General features: G+C 42.4%; 1 protein-coding gene across 1 annotated transcript; it reads right to left on the bottom strand.

Moving 5' to 3' along the window:
* Window positions 1-738: 738 nt before the first annotated feature.
* nlrc3.L (NLR family, CARD domain containing 3 L homeolog) lies at window positions 739-19,508 on the bottom strand. The gene is made up of 19 exons (XM_018236918.2): window positions 19,286-19,508; window positions 17,681-17,782; window positions 17,342-17,602; window positions 15,562-17,239; window positions 15,349-15,435; window positions 15,109-15,192; window positions 14,942-15,025; window positions 14,301-14,384; window positions 13,249-13,332; window positions 12,678-12,761; window positions 10,368-10,451; window positions 9,260-9,343; window positions 9,066-9,149; window positions 8,795-8,878; window positions 7,699-7,782; window positions 6,168-6,251; window positions 4,941-5,024; window positions 4,696-4,779; window positions 739-2,101 (listed from the first exon to the last, which is right to left on the bottom strand). Exons 2-19 carry the CDS (start codon window positions 17,685-17,687, stop codon window positions 2,011-2,013), a joined length of 3,216 nt encoding a protein of 1,071 aa, XP_018092407.1. The 5' UTR covers window positions 17,688-17,782; window positions 19,286-19,508; the 3' UTR covers window positions 739-2,010.
* Between the last annotated feature and the right edge of the window lie 425 nt (window positions 19,509-19,933).

Consider the following 19,933-nt stretch of genomic DNA (forward strand, 5'->3'; position numbering starts at 1 on the left):
GCCACAGCCTATATATATATATATATATAGGCTGTGGCACACACTTACCATATATATATATATATATATAGGCTGTGGCACACACTTACTGGAGCAAGGACCCAGGTGCTATTCAGAGAAAAATGTATATCCATATAGAAAGCTGTAGCGCTCAGTCTAGGAATTTATACTGTCCTAATTATATATATATATATATATATATATATATATATATATATATATATATATATATATATATATATATATATATATATATATATATTGAATAAAGTACCCCCTATTGTAAAATATAAGGATATTATAAGTCACTGAGAAGTTCCATAACCATATAAAAGCACGAGGCCGAGAGCCATGGACCATGAAACTCCGAGGTTACTTCTAATATCCTCATATTTTGCTTTATTTATTATAATACACAAGTTTTATTGAGTCATGTGACAGAAATGACATCAGAACTCACCGTTTATAACTGATGACATCAGAACTCACCATTTATAAGGATATAATTTACAAGATATTCATGGCTTTTGTGTATTATATATATATATATATATATATATATATATATATATAACACTAACAGGTGCAACTAAGATACTTTGTAACAATTTTGAGACACAAAAACACAGTTTAGATAAGGAGAAATATTTTTTCATAACCTGCCAAATTTTGTAAAACAAACATGGTAATTAGGGGGTGTGGTCACAGAAAGGGGTGTGGTCAAAAAAATTGCTGCGCTACGTGCGGGAAAAAATATTTTGCCCCTCTTTTTACTTCCAAAATGTTGGGAGGTATGACTTGATTGGCTGGGAGAAATACAATAGCTACAAATCTGGTGCATTTATACTGCTTTATATTAGTTATCTTGCTGGTTGGTCTCTCGGCACAGATCCAGAGCTAAAACATTACATTACTGACTCTCAGGCCCAAACTGGCATTTAAAATATGCCCAGGCATTTACACAGAGGCCCAAACAGCCCCTCCACCAGCCCAATAAATAATGACTGTCTGTTGCATCTTACAGTTGCCCCTCTGGCATTTGCCAGAAGCTACAAATTGTCAGTTGAGATCTGCTGCCTCTGTGTCTTTCTCTAATGGAAAAAAAAAGACTTTTAAATGTGATACTGAATAGACCTCTGATGTTCATTTCCTGTTTCATTTTATCAGTCATCATCTTTTATTGCTGATCAATCCTACAGACGTGACAAGCCTTGACTTATAAAGATTTCCACAACTATATGTTTGATTGTATATGCCGTTTTGTTACACTTTGCTGTTCATTCATTTAATAAATGATTGGTATTGGAATAGATCTTCCTGCATCAGACACATCATTATATTTCTTTGCTGTCCTGGAATAATCTCAAGTCAAAGACACTATATGGGCAAAAGTATCCGGACAAACCCAACATTACCATGTTCCATGGGCAGTATGAGCAGGAGCGTGTAAAGATCACTGTCATGGGGTCTCGAAGTATTAAATTAGCCAGTGCTTTTAATAATAATTTTCCAATTATTGGTCCTGGACTTTACAAAAAACTCTCTGCATTCAGACCTCTTCCATTCTGTCAGTGCGGTGCCCAACTGATTACTGAGTTACTGCTCTGAATAAACTGTATCCGCTGGACTGGTATAAAACGCGATGCTCTTAAGATGTTTGTGTTAGAAAACCTTGCAGGTCTAACACCATGAAATCAAAAACCCTGGAAAGATTTTTTTTTTGAGTAGCGTTCTTGTGAAATCCTCAGCCATCTTGTTCTTGTCTGTACAAGCTCCTCAGAGGCAAAGGGCCGGGAGCCATCATGGTTTCTCTGCACAGCACCGTGTTTTTGGGTAAGTGGGGGAATATTATCATTTCCAGAAATTGCCAATTGGACAGTGCAGCCTCATTACAATCTTAATTCGACTCTATCCCCATAATTAAGATACAATCCATTGCTCCTTGACAAACTCCCATCAGCCATGTAGACCACTTCCAGTCTTCTCCTGTATTACACTCCTGTAACGGATCTAAATGTCCACCTTACAGTGCGGAGCACCATTTCTAATAGTGTCAGAGATGACCTTGGCTCCTGATTGGCCAATATGGTTCCCCTGCAAGCTGAAAGAGACAAACAATATGTTATTAACCATTGGAAAATGTCCAAACACAGTGTTTTGGAATGTTCTGTCTCATTAAAGGTTCTCATCCCCCTTGCTATATGCAGTTCAAATAAGGGTGAAACGTATGATATTAAAGGGCACTTCTATTTGCTGCAATGTGCTAAATGTCAGATCCAATATGTGGGACGTACCACCTGGAGATTGAGTCAGGGAGCACATTTATTCTATTATGAGAATGCTAACAATGGAAGCCCGGTGGGAAGACATTTTTTACATTGGTGCAGTAGTAATACAAGGTACCTACGAGGACAAATAATAGAGACTTGCTGACAATTATTAATCGGCGTGAAGCTTTTTGGATTATTATTTTTTAGGTCTCAACAAACGATGGGAAATAAACTGTTTTATTTAAGCCTGACAACAACATCAACATGTACATTTAAAATGACTGTGCTTTATATTTACACTAAAAATTAATATAAAATAATATTAACTAAATACAGGTATTGAAATAAATCTGGAATTGCTTTTCACTTTCCTTTCCCTTTAATAATCCTTTTAGGGGGAGTGTTTGAGTATAAATGTTTTTGGCTTTTGATTGGTCAAAGGCTGTCATGTGGTTTTATCATTGTGTATTTAAAGGGATTCTGTCATGATTTTCATGATGTAGTTTTTATTTCTGAATTACACTTTTAACACTGCAAATAATTCACTCCACAAAATAAAATTGCATTCCTGAACCAGCAAGTGTATTTTAGTTGTAATATTGGTGTGTAGGTGCATCTCAGGTCATTTTGCCTGGTCATGTGCTTTCAGAAAGAGCCAGCACTTTAGGATAAAAATGCTTTCTGTCAGGCTGTTGTTTCTCCTACTCAATGGAACTGAATGTGTCTCAGTGGGACCTGGATTTTACTACTGAGTGTTGTTCTTAGATCTACCAGGCAGCTGTTATCTTGTGTTAGGGAGCTGCTATCTGGTTACCTTCCCATTGTTCTGTTGTTAGGCTGCTGGAGGGGGAAAGGGAGGGGTAATATCACTCCAACTTGCAGTACAGCAGTAAAGAGTGACTGAAGTTTATCAGAGCACAAGTTACATGACTGGGGGCAGCTGGGAAACTGACAATATGTCTAGCCCCATGTCAGACTTCAAAATTAAATATAAAAGAAATCAGTTTGCTCTTTTGAGAAACGGATTTCAGTGCAGAATTCTGCTGGAGCAGCATTATTAACTGATGTGAATTGAAAAAAAAAATTCCCCATGACAGTATCCCTTTCAGTGTTTTTGAAATATACATCATTTAGCCTATGACTAAAGGACTAGTTGAGACTGAAACGCGTCAGGCAGCGATGCGTCTTATGTAATTTTTCTAATAATCAACAATAAAGGAGAATGTTTTTAATGGAGGTGCTGTCTATAGCCTTTTGAACTCAGATTAGGGATGCACCGAATCTACTATTTGGATTCTTTCACGAAGGATTCGGGTGAATACGAACCGAATCCGATTTTGCAAGTGCAAATTAGGGAGAGAAAGGAAAACGTGGAAAAAAATGTTTACTTCCTTGTTTTGCGACAAAAAGCCTCTTGATTTCCCTTCCTGACCTTAATTTGCATATGCAAAATAGGATTTGGATTCAGTTTGGCCAGGCACAAGGATTCGGCCGAATCCTACTGAAATAGGCTGAATCCTGGATTTGGTGCACCCCTAGTTCAGATATATATTGGCAAGGTCCCCTAGAGCCCACTAGAGAACCTGGCACTTAGGGCCCACTCACAGCATTTACATAGAAACAGTTGCAAATGGTGTATGTTTTATATAGGCCCTTAATGTACGTAAGGATGGGCCGATGGAAATTGGCTTAGGCTGGAGCTAGGGTTGCCATCTTTTCATAAAATTTCTACCGGCCGGTGGTGGGGGCGGGAACAAAAGGGGCGGGCTGTGACATAAAAGTCACGGGCTGTGATGTAAAAGGGGGTGGAGTCACATTGCATGATGGGCAAAAGGCAGAGAAATGTTATGTTTCCAGTGGATTGGGGGCGGGCCAAGGACTTTTGTTAAGAGTATTACGAATTTACCGGCAACTAGTAGTTGCTGGTAAATTTGTAAAACCAGCCCCAGCCTTGGCAGGAGTTATACCTGCTAGGCCAGTAAAATACCAGCCGGATGGCAACCCTAGCTGAAGGGGTAAGAAATCACTGGCACTCAAAGGGCAGGTGCAAGCAGGGACAAGCCCTTGTGTTTATTCACAGAAAAAGCAACGTTTCGGGGTCAGACCCCTTTATCAAGCATAAAGGGGTCTGACCCCGAAACGTTGCTTTTTCTGTGAATAAACGCAAGGGCTTGTCCCTGCTTGCACCTGCCCTTTGAGTGCCAGTGATTTCTTACCCATTTGATGTTGGAGGGTGCCGACCCCCCATCACCGTGCACCGGGCAATCAACACGAAGGCCAGGGAGTGCGAGAAGAGCTTTTCATCTGAACCCCAGCTGAAGCCCACTAGGAGATCATCTGCTACTCTGATAGGTCAGTCCAACCCTGAGGCTGCCTATAATTGATTCACTGGTAGCCTTATGCAAAAATACTCAAGGGCACAAACCTGAGTGAAGTCAGAGAACGGTTCCCAGACACTGCATTAGCGAGGCATATGGCTCCGTCCAGACCAATGGAGTTTTCTTGCAGACTGCGAACATATACAGTTGTTGGTTAAATGGTGGCAAATCCATGAGAATTACTCACTGTTTATTTTCATGAAACTATTGGGACTCCCTGTGCCAGTGTTGGGCATATGAACAAGGAATTCCATTGTAAACAACAGGCACAGTGATCTCAGCCATTACTTACTTGAGACTCTGCAAAGTGCTGTTAATCTTTAAAGCTCCAGCCAAAGCTTTGGCTCCCCGCAGGCCCATGTTGTTACCTCGTAGGCTGTGGAAATACCATAATGACTATGGTTAAATGCATTTGTCATATTATATATCTCTGTACAGAAGTTTGGGACCTGTTATCCAGAATGCTCTGGACTTGGGGTTTTCCGGATAATGGATCTTTCTGTAATTTGGATATTCATACCTTAAGTCTACTAGAAAATCATGTAAACATTACATAAACCCAATAGTCTGGTTTTGCTTCCAATAAGGATTAATTATATCTTAGTTGGGATCAAGTACAAGCTATTGTTTTATTATTACAGAGAAAAGGAAATCATTTTTAAAAATTTGGATTATTTGGATAAAATGGAGTCTATGGGAGACAGACTTTCTGTAATTCAGAGCTTTCTGGATAATGGGTTTCCGGATAACGTATCCCATACCTGTAGCTGATGATAAGAATTGGGCACTTGTTTACTAGGGCAGCATTTCACATACGTTAGCAAAGGATATAATTAGAAAATCTAAAACAAATGGGTGATCCAACGACTCTAAACCAGTGAACTGAAACGGGCACATTCCCCAGCCTACAGAAACCCTATATAAAGGACTATTCTACATAGAAGTACAAGGGCAATCAGCACTAAACGGGTTGTTCACCTTTAAATTACCTTTTAGTACGACGTAGATAGTGATATTCTGAGACAATTTGCAATTGGTTTTCATTTATTATTATTTGTGGTTTTTGAGTTATTTAGCTTTTTATTCAGCAGCTCTCCAGTTTGCAGTGGGGTTGCTAGGGTCCCAATTACCCTAGCAACAATGCACTGATTTGAATAAGAGACTGGAATAGATGGATGAGAAAGAGCATTTGTTTTTTTTTAGATGGGGTCAGTGACCCGACCCCTATTTGAAAGCTACAAAGACAAGGCAAATAATTTAAAAACTATAAAAGAAAAAATGAAGGCCAATAGAAAAGTTGCTTAGAATTAGCCATTCTATAACGTACTAAAAGTTAACTAAAAGACGACCCTTAGTTTAGCTTTTCTGTTACTGCAACTCTACTGAATAGGATCTTCCCCCTTGGAAATGACATTAGCATAAGAGAGTGGTATAAGTAATAGATTTATTTGCTATAAGGCACAAATCAATGGTTAGAGGTAAGAGCATCAACACAATAGCGTAACCTGTTAGTACATACTCGAGCATCTTCAAGCTTCTGTTGACAGTCAGTGCACTGGCGAGGGACTGGGTGCCACTTGCTCCTATCATTGTTCCCTGCAGGCTGCAAGACATTCAAATAAAGAAGAATTATTATCATGGATTTCTTTGTAAAGACCATCAAAATTCTGTCGGTATAACACTGAAGAAGCCTAATAGCCCCTGATTCAGAAATCATTATCCCAATTGCTGGAACTGATCCCTTAAAGGGGTTGTTCACCTTTGAGCTTACTTTTAGTATGATGTAGAGAGTGATATTCTGAGACCATTTGCAATTGGTTTTAATTTTTTATTATTTGTGGTTTTTGAGTTATTTAGTTTTTTATTCAGCTCTCCAGTTTGCAATTTCAGCCATCTGGTTACTAGGATCCAAATTACCCTAGCAACCATGCATTGTAGTCATGTGTGGGTGGGGTAAAACCCGACCTGAACCCGCCTTCCCTCCACCCACGCCTGCCCAAGCCCCACTTCCGGGTTCCTTTTATAGACCTGCGCCGACCCGCCCATGATGTCACCAAAGGGGGCAGGCGAGCAGGCACACGGCTATAAAATCGGAAGTCTGAAGCTGGCAGTTTAAGGTGGCGGTGGGGAGAACAGGAAGAAGAGCTCGACCTGGACCCATACGCCACATGCAAATGGGGATGCGAGGTCGGCCCAAACACGACCCACACGCGGGTATCGGGTGGGCCCGCACATCACATAGGCTATGATTAAGTGTTGTGAGAACACGAAACGCGTAAGGCTGTAATCCACACTTGTACTTCAATAAAGAAGTTTTTTTTACTACTTCGGCCTGGAGGAAGTACGGAGCTCTAGGACAATAACGAGTTACTGAATGCTTGTGGGGCCCAACAAAGTTGCCTGGCCTATCAAATGGCTTTAAAGGATAAGTAAACCTTTTAAATAAGTGAATGTAAAATGAATGAGGGGGCTATTCTAAGCACTTTTGCAGTGTACATTCATTATTTATTTATTTATGTTAATTCCAAGATATTAAGAGATACATGTACTGTTAATATGAATGAATTTTGATACAACAGCGCCACCTGCTGGTCATTTTTCGACTTGTCTGACCACCAAGTAGTCAAGGAAGTTGTGAGGAAAAAGAAAGAGGCTGCTCTGATGTTCTTCTGTTTAGAAAAAAAATTTGAAATCTTTCTCAAATCCTAAGCAGAAGAACATCTTGGAATTAAAGAAAAATAAATAATAAATGTACATCTGAAACGTGCTTAGAATAGCACTCTCATTAATTTTACATTCACTTATTTTAAAGGTTTACTTATCCTTTAAGAGTTCAGATTTGACTTGGCTGAGGACTCTGGATTAGCCTGTACCCAAATCCTGCAAAAAGTGCTGGAACTTATCCTGAACCAAAATTCACAGCTATTGCTATTCCACATACATGCCATTTCTAATGACCAATTAATTAATTTTATTGCTCGTCATAGAAAAAACCGAGGCCACGTGTTAATAGTCACGTGCGATACGTGTCTCAGGAGTGGGAAACTTACTAGAGCGCTGAGAGGGTGGAGTTCTCCTGCAGAGCATCCGAGAGCACGGCTGCTCCTTCATCTCCCAGAGAGTTCTCCTGCAAGCTAATTGGGAAACGTGTCAGTAGGGAGATACTGTACCTGCTGATCAACGCTTGAGTTTGTTGTCAATTTCAGGCACATAAAAACCTAATTCTATAGAAATTTATAGAGACTCAATTCCTTTTTCAACATTTCAACATCCTTTCTCGAAGACCTCCTGACACTGACTACCAGGGTCGAACTGGAGCCCACCGGGACAATGACTTCAAGGGCCCTCCGCCTTACGTTCAACAAGTCACCACTACCTAGGGTTGCCACCTGGCCAGTATTTTACCAGCCTGGCCGGTAAAAATGATGGTTGATCCCAATGTTATTAATAGGGAAAAAACATAAATATATAGGAAGGCCGGTATTTTTTTCCAGAAAAGGTGGCGTAAAGCTTTGTATTTATCTATTTTGTGGCCTAAATAAAGTTCTCAGTTCTTTTACAAGCCAGTTTGTGGGATCTGTGAGTTGCCATTTCTCTTCTTTGGCCATGAAGGCAAGGGCCCACCTGTTTTTTTTTTATTCTTCCAGTGTCCTGCCAGCTCAGTCTGGGCCACTGACATCATGGACCCACCCTTGAAATGGTGCCACCCCACCCCCTGAAATCATATGCCTGCCCTGACTCCTAAGCAGCAGAAGGTGGCAACTAGGGATGCACCGAATCCCCAATCCTTTGTGAAAGATTTGGTCGAATACCGAACCGAATACTAATTTGCAAATTAGAAGCAGGAAAGGAAACAGTGGGAAAAGAATGTTTTACTTTCTTGTTTTGAGACGAAAAGCCACGATTTCCCTTCCCACGCCTAATTTACATATGCAAATTAGGATTCGGATTAGGTTCGGCCACACACAAGGATTCGGCCGAATTCGAATCCTGCTGAAAAAGGCCAAATCCCGAGCTGAATCCTGGATTTGGTGCATCCCTAGTGGCAACCCTAACTGGAAGTCCTTATGCAACTTAATGGAAGTCTTAAGTCTGGTATCACTTATTAATATAAGAGAGAGACCTGCAGTCTAAACACAAACTTACTCTAAGCAGCGAAGAGCCTTGTTCACACGTAGAGCAGCGGCCAGAGACCGGGCAGACGCCACACGTAAGAAATTCCACTGGAGACTAAAAGAGGACAAACAGGACGTGTAACAATCACCATGGAGACCGTTCTCTAGCATAAACTGTATAAGCTCACGGAACTCCTCAGTGTCTTCTAATATCCTTATATATGACATAAGAGGGGAACAGAATTCCCTATATAACATAGACAGGTACATAATAAATATAAAAGTGCATTAGAAGGACTCACTGTAGGGACTCTAAGCTTTGGTTCTCTCTCAGTGCTCCGGCCAGAGCCTCCATGCCCTCGTCATGAAGAAGATTCGCTGTCAGGCTGTAGGGACACAAACAACATGGGACAGACCATTGGGAATATTGTATCTTGTTATGCTGGTTAATATCGTGTCAGCCATATTAAGTCTTATTCTATATCCCATTACTCACTCCAAATGCAGCAAAGTGTTGTTTCTCCTGAGAGATTCTGCCAAGGCCTGGGCTCCCTCGATGCCAATGGAATTTTCCCTCAAGCTGGAAAAGAATCACAGAAAGAGGAGGTAAATGGAGCAGCCGTGCCAGAGAGAGTGAAGGACTCTCACAGCAAACATCTATAGAAGTTGGGTTACAGCAATCTAATATTATTATTATTATTATGTATTTTTAGAGCGCCAACATATTGCGCAGATAAACGTGTTTATACAAAGAAATCCCATGAATTAAATACATGTTACATACAGAGTTACATACATAATGACCAGTACCAGTACAAAAGGTGAGGAAGGCCCTGTGCAAAAGAGCTTACAATCTAAAGGGGAAGGGAATGAGACAGAAGGTGTGCGAGTGGGCAATATCAGAAATAAGCAGGTGAGAGAGTCGGACAGACTATGGGAGAGAATTCCAGAGGAGGGGTGCAAAGTCTTGAATGCAAGTGTGTGAGGAGTTAATGTCGGATTTTCAAATAAGATGATTATTAACTATAAGAATATTCAGATTTATTAATGATAACGTATGAGAGAAGAGTTGAGGAGCAGGTTAGTAAAGGAGAGTAGTAAGCTGTTGGGTGAGTATATAGAGATGAGATCAGAGATGTAGGGTGGGGCAGAGTTATGAAGTGCTTTGAATGTCAGGGTCATTAATTTGAATTTTATTCTGAAAGGTAGTGGAAGCCAGTGCAGGCATTGGCAGAGGAGGAGCGGTTGCTGAGGTGTATAAGCCTGCCGGCAGTGTTCATTATGGACTAGAGAGGTGACAGTCTCTGGAGGGGGAGGCCAATTAATAAAGAGTTACAGTAGTCTAGACGTGATGTGATGAGAGAGTGAATAAGAAGTTTGGCAGCATCTTGGGTGATAAATGATTGTATTTTGGATATGTTCCTTAGGAGGAAGTGACAAGATTTAAAAAGTGACTGGATATGAGGAGTGAAGGACAGGGCAGAATCTAGGAGAACCCCAAGGCCTGGGGAGATGGGGTTATAGTGGAATTATTAACTACGATAGATAATTATATATCTGATATGTTCAACTGTTAATTAAGACCCAGAAAACGAAGGACTCACTTAAGGTGCTTCAGGCTGCGGTTCTGGCTCAGGCCGCGGGTCAACAAGCTCAGGCCACGGTCACTGATAGAATTACTTTGTAGGCTGAAACAGAAGTGAGAACCGTGAATGAACTGATCCAAGAACCAGCTGATCTCCAAAGTTTATCAGAAGAAGTTGGTCCTGCCCAGCCACCATACATGTGCTGAAAGTGCACAAAACTGATCATTCATCATTACTTACTGTATATGGCCATGTTTACTAATGGGAGTGCTCTAATGGGAGAGCAATTTAGCAGATTTTACTCTTATATATATCATGAAATTGTAATAGGAGACCCTCCCCTGCTGATCAGCCCAGGCATGGGCCACGCAGAATGATAAAGGTTTCTTTGCTTAGTTCTGTCGCTCCTACACATTTTGCTTTAGCAGTGAGCAGGGAAGTGCAAGAGATGCTTCCTGCTTTAGAACAATTAGCTTTTGCTGTATTGCCTGGGACCTGCGCCTGGATGAACAGCAGGGGCCACTCATCTAAAAAGAAAAAATACTGTAAATTATTCATAAGTGGCTCACCTTTAAGTTAACTTTTAGTATGTTATAGCTAATTCTCAGCAACTTTTCAATTGGTCTTCATTTTTTTTTTTATACTCTTTGAATTATTTGCTTTCTTCTTCTGACTATTTCCAGCTTTCAAATGTAACAACAAATTCTCTGTAAGGCTACAAATGTATTGTTATTGCTACTTTTTATTACTCATCTTTCTATTCAGCCAATCTCATATTAAAGATGCACCGAATTCAGGATTCGGTTCGGGATATGGCCTTTTTTCACCAGGATTTGGCCGAATCTTCTGCCCGGCCGAACCAAATCTGCATATGGAAATTAGGGGCGGGGAGGGAAATCGCATGACTGTTTGACACAAAACAAGAAAGTAAAAATGTTTTCCCCTTTCCACCCCTAATTTCGCAAAGGATTCTGGGGTTCGGTCAATCCAAAATAGTGGATTTGGTGCATCCCTAGCTCCTATTCATATTCCAGTCTCTTATTCAAATCAGTTCATGGTTGCTAGGGTTATTTGGACTCTAGCAACCAGACTGTTGAAACTGGAGAGCTGCTGAATAAAAAGCTAAATAACTCAAAAACCACAAATAATAAAAAATGAAAACCAATTGCAAATTGTCTCAGAATATCCCTCCCTACAGATCACATCAACGATTCATTTAAAGGTAAACAACCCTTTTAAGCATACATCTCTTTTGGACTTTTAAAATGAGCAAATATTGATCTCTGGGCTCTAATGGAAGATAAAAGTTGCGCTGATAAAACTTGTGTGAAAATGGAGCTATAAAGACTTTTCCACCCAACAAACAGAGAGAGATGGTCGCAATCAGTAAATGTTCTACCTCACTGAGTTACCTCCAACCACACACACACACACACGGGGACAAGTCAGACCTCACCACAGGAAACCTGCTGACATGTAGCTCTTACTGCCTAACCTCCTCCCCACAGTCACTGGCGTTTACCCATAACGACACAAGCCATTTCTCACAGTCACATACGTCCTCATTTAGTTTCCAGTGCAGCTGAGGTTGTGACCGTCAGGGTGCCAGGCCAAGGTCATGCTGGATTCACCTGAATCGACGTACACACAAAACACCAGGAGAATGCACTGAGCTTGTAAATAAAGTTGAAAGTGTGTATCCATGGCACCTCCCTGAATTTATTCATGTAAACTGGTGCTACCCTGTTTTAAATAGGATTTCTGTCCCTGGTGCATCGTGAAGTGTTGCCATATCATGTGCCAGCAGAATCCATGGTGGACCTTGTCAATGGTGTAGGCCCAAGGTCATGGCTGAGACTGGGCCCCAGGCTTAGGTTATGTGGCAAGTTAGATATACCACTGACCATGGACTAATTTGTACTTTTGCTCCTGATGATTCTCACTTTGCGTGTATTTAATCCCAATGTTTTCCTCTTGCCGCTGCCTTGGAGAACCTTCTTGTGTAGAATAAAGTTCCAACATTATGGCAAGTCCCTCTTCACAGTACTCATTCCTCGGCTGTGCGACCAGCTACCCATATTCAGAGGATTGTTCGGCCCAGTGCACTGCTCAGCCATGTAGTGACTCAATAATAGATTCATCTCTGCCAGGGCTATGCACAAAGATGGCCGTCACCACACCAACCAATTGCCTTTTGGCGATGTTTGAGCACCACTCCATGAGCTCTTGCAAGTGCAAAACAAAAGGGAAGGTAGAAGCACACTTTGTCCAAAGATTTAGAGGCCATATTAGTTAAACCCTTCCTGACAATCAAGTACCTCTACTTACTCCAAGGTGCTCAGATTAGAGTTCGACTTCAGAACTTCGGCCAGAGCTGCAGCCCCCCGGTCCCCAACACTGTTACCCGATAACCTGGAGCCAAGCAACAACAATAAAAATATAATGAGGAGATTAGTGGAGGGACCAGACGTGTACATCAGCTCTATACAATACTTAATTCACACTTCAGCATGAGGCTTTCATTTTCTAAAGGTACCGTACACTATAAGATACACTCGTTTGGCGAGGTTGCCAAATGAGCGTATCTTTTCCCGATATGCACACCAAAGGCATATCAGGTTAATCCTAGGACCAAACGATCTGATTATAATGATGGCAATGGGCGCAGACAGGTTGTAGGACTGCATCAACTAACCAATGTGGTCCTCAATAGCTGGAAAATTCAAAACTGAAAGATCGGCCTTAAGATATGGCTGCTTAAAAGCAGTTTTGAGGTCAATAAGCTGAACATCCCTGGGATAGTCATTCAGTAATGGAAATCGCAGATAAACAGTTTCACTGGCTCTCTGCTTATGGACATATAAATAACTCTGTGGACCAATGCTTCTTTAATATTCACCACAGCTCCTGCAGAACCTGGTTCTGTTTCAGACTCCCAGAAAGGCTCTCAACTCCCTCCGCTCCAATGTTGTTCTTCTGAATGCTGCAAAGACATGGACAACTTGTTAAGTCCTGGCTTGTGCTTTCCAGCAATAGTGCAAAGTCCCTCCTAATACAGGGTCAATAGTTTGCTGCACTGTCACTTCCCACCAGTGGGCCACAGCCCTAGTAGACCTCAGCCAATGTCTATTCTCAAAGTTTTCCTATTACCACTATAAGTATACATATGACACCCCTCTTGATGCCAAGTTCTGTAGTGGGCTCTAGGAGGCCCAGTCCAACACTGCTATGGTAACTGGACAAACTTTCAGATAAAGCCTACTGTACAAGATGTAGACTTTTTGAATTCAAAACCTCTTTGTGGTGGAATTTTTTTGGACTCACTGCAATATCTGGGGTGAAAATGGGACATCAGGGAAGTCCTACAAAAGAGGACATTTGAGTGAAATGTATTAGCAAATCACTGCAGTGCACAACGTTTTGGGGAACATGAACCTTCATCAGGAAGTGTCAGCACTGCTCAGAATTATTGTATTTTCATTTATAGGTGTGCCAAAAGTTGTACATTGTAGTCAAAGCTCAGACATTAAGACAGGCTTCCTGGGCACAGGTGTTTGAAGCTTTCAATAGGTATGCCATGGAACAGCAAGCTCTCAACAAGTGTCCCATTATTTAGTGCCTCCTAAACAACAGCTGTGAGTATAGTACCCCAGTTCCAGCAAGCAGCAGACCAAGCTTAATGCTCCATAAAACGTTGTCTTTTCCCTACTTCCTGCAACAAACACCACTTAAAAGAAATGTATCTGCCAGGTGTGCAGAGGGGTATAGTTTGTAGTCAAATAAATCCCCACCCCATATCTCAGTGGGCTGGTGTTCTTTCCATATAAGATGTACAATTATCAGTAAAAAGCCCCAACAAACACATGACTTTCAGCTGACAATAACCCACTGCCCCAGTCCAAAAACCAATCTCAGCAAATGTTGTTGATGGGCTTAAACGCTGATACTTACTTCAAGGACCTCAGTTTACGATTGGCCAGCAGTGACTGCGCCAGAAACCGGGCACCTTCTGATTTAATCTGATTGTTCTGCAGGCTGTTATGGGGAGATGGACAAAATGGGTGTTAGACCTAGCACAGGGGAAGGGGTCGTATGGAGTCACGGTGCTAATTTGTTCCACCCTACATTAACACAGTGATTCAACTGGATACCCTTCGTGGTTTCTCCATGTGGGCGTGACTAGGACTTCATGTATCAGGTCAAGTCACTGCACAAAATGGTAGATGGGAAAGCTGCAAGGGACAGGGAATGGGTAATGTTTTAGCTGTGGTTCTCAACCATTTTTTTTGTTCAAGTCCCACTTGAAGGTCCAACCTTTGACCAGGCACCACTTGAAGGTATAACCTTTATTTCCAAGTATATCTAGAACAGTAAATACATATTTATCCCAAATTTCACCCTAACTGAGTTCAAGATGTGCTTTCAGGTATATCGAGGAGAGCAAATGTCCACTCTCTCAAATTGTCACCCTGACTGGTCTTCAAAACTGAAGCCATTATTCCATTTCCCCCCAGGGCTGTAACCCCACAATTTCCCAGAGACAGGGAGACTTTAGCTACACAGGGTACACAAGGAAGCTACAATGCACTCACTTCAAGCTGAGCAAGACTTGATTGCTGCGCAGAACTTCCCCCAGGGCCATGGCACCACTGGGTCCGATTTTGTTGCTGTGGAGGCTATATTAAGGCAAACAAGATATTTAGCAAAAGCATATCCATAGACATAAACTTACATGGCATCAAATACAGAAAGTACTTACTCGAGTACAGTAAGTGTGTGATTCACCATTAGCGCTCGCCCTAATGCCTTTACACCTCGGTTACTCAAGTGGTTCTCTGCCAAGCTGAAATAAGACACCAAAAGAAGAGGATTTGGTCTAAGGGACTAAGAAAGGATTCACTTGGGTGACAAAAGCAATATAATATGGAGTGTGATGTGTAAATCCTGACCTATCTGGTCTACATCACGTAAAGATTAAGTGGCCTCCTCTGGGACTCACCTGATCCTCTGAATGGCACAGTCCTTAGCACGCAGGATACTGGCTAGAAGTTCCATTACCACATCTTGGAAACCATTGTTCTCCATCCTGAATAAAAAACAGGTTGTACAATCATAAGTACAGAAGTTCTGTCAATAGTTTTAGGGAGCACCTCAAAAACCTTAAAAGGTCACCCTACCGTCATTTTACGTTCCATATTCATTTTGTACCTACCTGAGGTTTGTACAGTATTGTAACTGTGGTAGAAGTCTTTGCACAAGGTTGAAGCTCAGACATTGAGACAGATTGGCTTCCTGGGCACAGATGTTTGAAGCCTGCAATAGGTATGCCAAGGCACAACATGCCAGTGGATTCAACCTCCCCCCAAGTGTCCCATTCTTTAGTGCCTCCTCAACAACACCTGTGAGTTCAGTGTACCCCAACTCCAGCAAGCAGCACACCAAGTTTACTGCTCCACAAGACACTGTCCTTTCAGTGTTTAGATGGTTCTGCAAGTAGTCTGCTGCTGGCCCACGGTACCCACCAGGTTCCTCCTTTCCCAGAAGACACCCTGCCAGCACCCGCTGTACCTGAGGGGAGAGGAAGCCAGAGAGGAATCGCAGGAAGATGGTCAACTGCACTCCGTCTCCTTGAAGAGTCCGCTGCACTGCACTCTTGTAATGATTGAGAAAGCCCAATTTGGGCCAGGTCATGCCCCCATCAGCAAATAGGTCAAAGATCGCACGCTTAGCAGCAGAGTGGTAGTGGGCAGCAGCCAAGAATTCCTGAAGTGACAGATGACAGAAAGAAAATCCTGGGCATGAGAGAGAATGTTGGCATGGCAGCAGCCGGGCACAGAGACTGCCTGGGGCCAATGGGGTATCGATTCCACAGGATTTTAGGTCGGACTCATAGAAAACCAACCTTCTCCGAATGATACCCTGAAAAGCCAACTTTCCTAAATTGGCAATTGCCCTTCTCACACTTGCAGTTTGCTCTGACCCATCCTTTTCACCCAGATGGGCTTTTAGAAACCATGAGAATATGGAAGTCAATGTTCTTGGTAGAGTTGTATGTGAGTGATCTTGACTGTGTAGCAGAAATCCTAAAGAGAATCCCATTATGTGACACAAAGTAGGAACTGAGCACAGAGCTATCAAGGTACGATGGCCCTGCAGGTGACTCCATACCCGCTCAGCTATACCTTTGGGTTCTGGTAGCAACTGTTTCAAAAACACTTTAATCTCACCTGTCCCCAACCCTGGAATTTCAGTCATCCGGTCAATAAGACCTGCAGGAATCTTGGCAGCTGCACCTGGCCTTGAGGTCACCCACACGGAACAGTCTGGTAGTAGGTTTCCCCGAAGTATGTTAGTGATCAGACATTCAGGTGTGAGCTCCTTCTGGGTGTCAGTGCAAGCTACAGAGTCTGAAAAGTCCAGAGGTGCTCGCAATTTATCCAGTCCATCCAAGATCAGAAGGGTCCCAGGAGGAGACACAAGGTAACGTGGGCAGCATAGATGAACCAGCCGCTCTGCAGATAGTCTATCATGGGCATTCAGCTCCCAGAGACCTAGTGAAAGCACACATGAAATGTTTGAATACACCTCCTTCCGTGCCCACCTCTCAACAAATAGTCTTACTAGGGTGCTTTTGCCAGCTCCTGCCACACCCAGTGTAAGGGTGATCCGAGGGGGCAGGCTGACCCGTGACAGGGGCATCAACAGTTTCTCCAAAGGAAGTTTCTTGAGAGTGCTCCTTCCTCCTTGTCCTAACTCCAGCTGCACAAAATCATGTTCCTGCACTTGGGCATCTGTAAGGCCCTCTACCAGCCACAGGTAATCCAACTGTGTCAACAATGGCGGCTGATTTATGCTTCCAACACTGTCCAAATGCTTCAGAACCAATGGATCTGTGGACATCAGGAAAGAGGTTACATGAGCCATTGCAGTCCTAACTACTTCCAGTTACTAATAGTTTTTATTGGACTATAATGCCGTGAACATTGTCTTACCATAATGACGCATGCGCAGGTACAAGGAACTGGAGCTGTTCTCTATGCAGTTTTGAAGTGTCTGAACTCCACTCTTGCCTTTCCCTTCCAATGCATCCAGTAGGGCTTCTGCTTGGCTGGGGAGATATGAAATGTCTTGCAGGTGCTGGATCTCCTCCTCATTCAGTACCTTGAGGTCCTTCAATTTAACGAATATCTCCTGCAAGGAGTCCGGACAGATGCATTGCACCAACAGCCTCCTATATCGGAGGACCCACAGGCCTGTGACAGTGAGGTCAAATAGTTACAATAACATAATAATATTGTTTGTTCTGCCAAGAGAGCAGGATTCCAACTTACCTTCCATATCATTATTTCACAATGAACTGTCTCTGAGCCAGACCCGAGTCTGTGACACACCTCTGTGGGTTCTGGGCAAAGACGTCATCTTCTTATCATCACCTACAACGTAGAACAAGAAGTCTCAACCTTAATGACCATATCTTTATGTTCAGCATTAATAAATGCCTAGCACCAGCCACACAGGCCGTAATCTGGTGTGTTCAATCTCTCCAACTGGATCAGTTGCCAATGTTGCCATACACGGGACACAACCTTGTTGCAAGCAGATAAAGGGGATTCAACATTGATATCAAACCCCATATTTTTCAGATGAATTTAAGGCCCACAACCTGTACCGTGTCCCACAGATTAGGACATCTATTCAACAACTAATAGTGTTTTGTGCAACTAAGGGCACAAGGATACAGGAGACTTAGTTGGAGACTACTATCATGGAAACAAAAGTCAAAAAAGAATAACATTTGCAAAAGTGCTCAGAAAAGCAATTTTAAGTTGTCTCATAGGGTATACGACCCCCTTTAATGTTGGTTACATTATTTTAAGACACAGCTATGCCCAATTTGTAGGATATCTGTCTATGCAAGGACAAAAATCCCAAAGGACACCAAAATCCCCTATACTGGCCTAAATCAGATGTTGGTAACATTTGGATCTCCAATGTCTTGGGGACCCAGGAAATATAAGGTGCCCAGTGGGACATTTAGTAATAATTAGTGTATCTGATTATGAAAAATTATTTAGTTGGGCCATAAAAAGACAACGGTGTTGTAACTCTCCAGAACCCTATCTCTGCTCAGCAGTGGAACCAGTTCTGTGAATTGTACTTCTGCAACCAAAAGTTGACTATCCCTGATCTAAATCATGTGCCAATGAGCACGGCAGTATGTGGACAGTATGAGTGTAGGACTAGTGTTACAACTCTTGTGTTCAACCTGTGGCTCTTTAACCTTTGCTCGAATACAGTTCCCACTATCCTTCAGCATCCTGAGCAGAACTGCATGGATCTCACAGCCTTCAGCAGAACCCCAACAAGAACTGAAGGACCACAAGTTTGGAGACACCACTAAAATATGTTACTTTTGCCATCTTTACTATTCTGTCTCCACTGTAGCCTACTATAAGAATGGTCTCATGCTCTACTTATCTTTCACTGCTGGTCTGTGGGGCCCCACTATGTGCAGAGCCATGGGCAGCTTCTCCCTATTTAAAAACCCTAAAGTGATCTACTGCTACGATTACATGATAGGGCTTCCATTCCTTCCGGGGGACAAAGAACAGGCCCTAAACAGGCCTGGTTGTATAAAGAAAAGGAGAGGCGCAGGGACAATTATATGATAAATAAAGCGGTATTAGGGTTAGAAAGGAGTAGCACAGGGGGTTACAATATGGAGTACATGGGATTAGAGATACAGTACATGGGAGAGGAGAGAGACACAGGGGCTGTAACAGACATACAGGAATGAAGAGCAGATCTAAATAAGAGAAGAAGGGATTTGCATGGTAAGAATAGATAGGAAAGGAACACAGGCTGTAACAGGAAGAAAGTGCAGGAGATATAAACATATAAATATGAGAAAGATGTTCAGAAACAAACAAACTCACAACAAAAAAGCTGAAATGAAAACCAGCGAGATCGGTCCCATCTTCTCCCTTGTCCTCTATTGGTCTGATCCATTTCTCTACTAAGTTCTCTCTCACTCCATCTCCCGTTCTGTTCCCAGTACCCCAGCACCCTGTTCTTCTCTGCTGATGGTCTTTTCCTCCGACTCCCACTGCACTGTCTGTGTTCAGCCGCCCGCCTCCCCTTTGGTCCAGTGATCTCAGCATCTCACCTCTTCCTGCTCAGCGCTGCACCCTGTAACTTCCTGCTCTGTCTGTCTGTCTGTGCAGTGGGCCATGTGGGTGGGGGAGCCAACAGGTACTACTCAACTCTTCTGTGCCATAAACCCCTATAAATACTGCACTCCAACATCATCACACACCTGAGATTTGGCATAACCACATTATAAACAGTTTATAGGAAAGTGCCTACTGAGTACAGTTATTTCTGGAAAAATATTATTAAACATCCACTACAGTTTTGATACAGAGCTATAATCCCCACTGTTACTATAGGCACCATCTCTCCCTACTATACCTGCTATCCCACAATCACACTCCCTTCCCAGAGACTATTATCCCACTGTTACTATAGGCACCATCTCTCCCTACTATACCTGCTATCCCACAGTCACACTCCCTTCCCACAGA

The sequence above is a fragment of the Xenopus laevis genome, chromosome 9_10L, assembly GCF_017654675.1.
Source record: "Xenopus laevis strain J_2021 chromosome 9_10L, Xenopus_laevis_v10.1, whole genome shotgun sequence".
Taxonomy (NCBI): Eukaryota; Metazoa; Chordata; class Amphibia; order Anura; family Pipidae; genus Xenopus; species Xenopus laevis.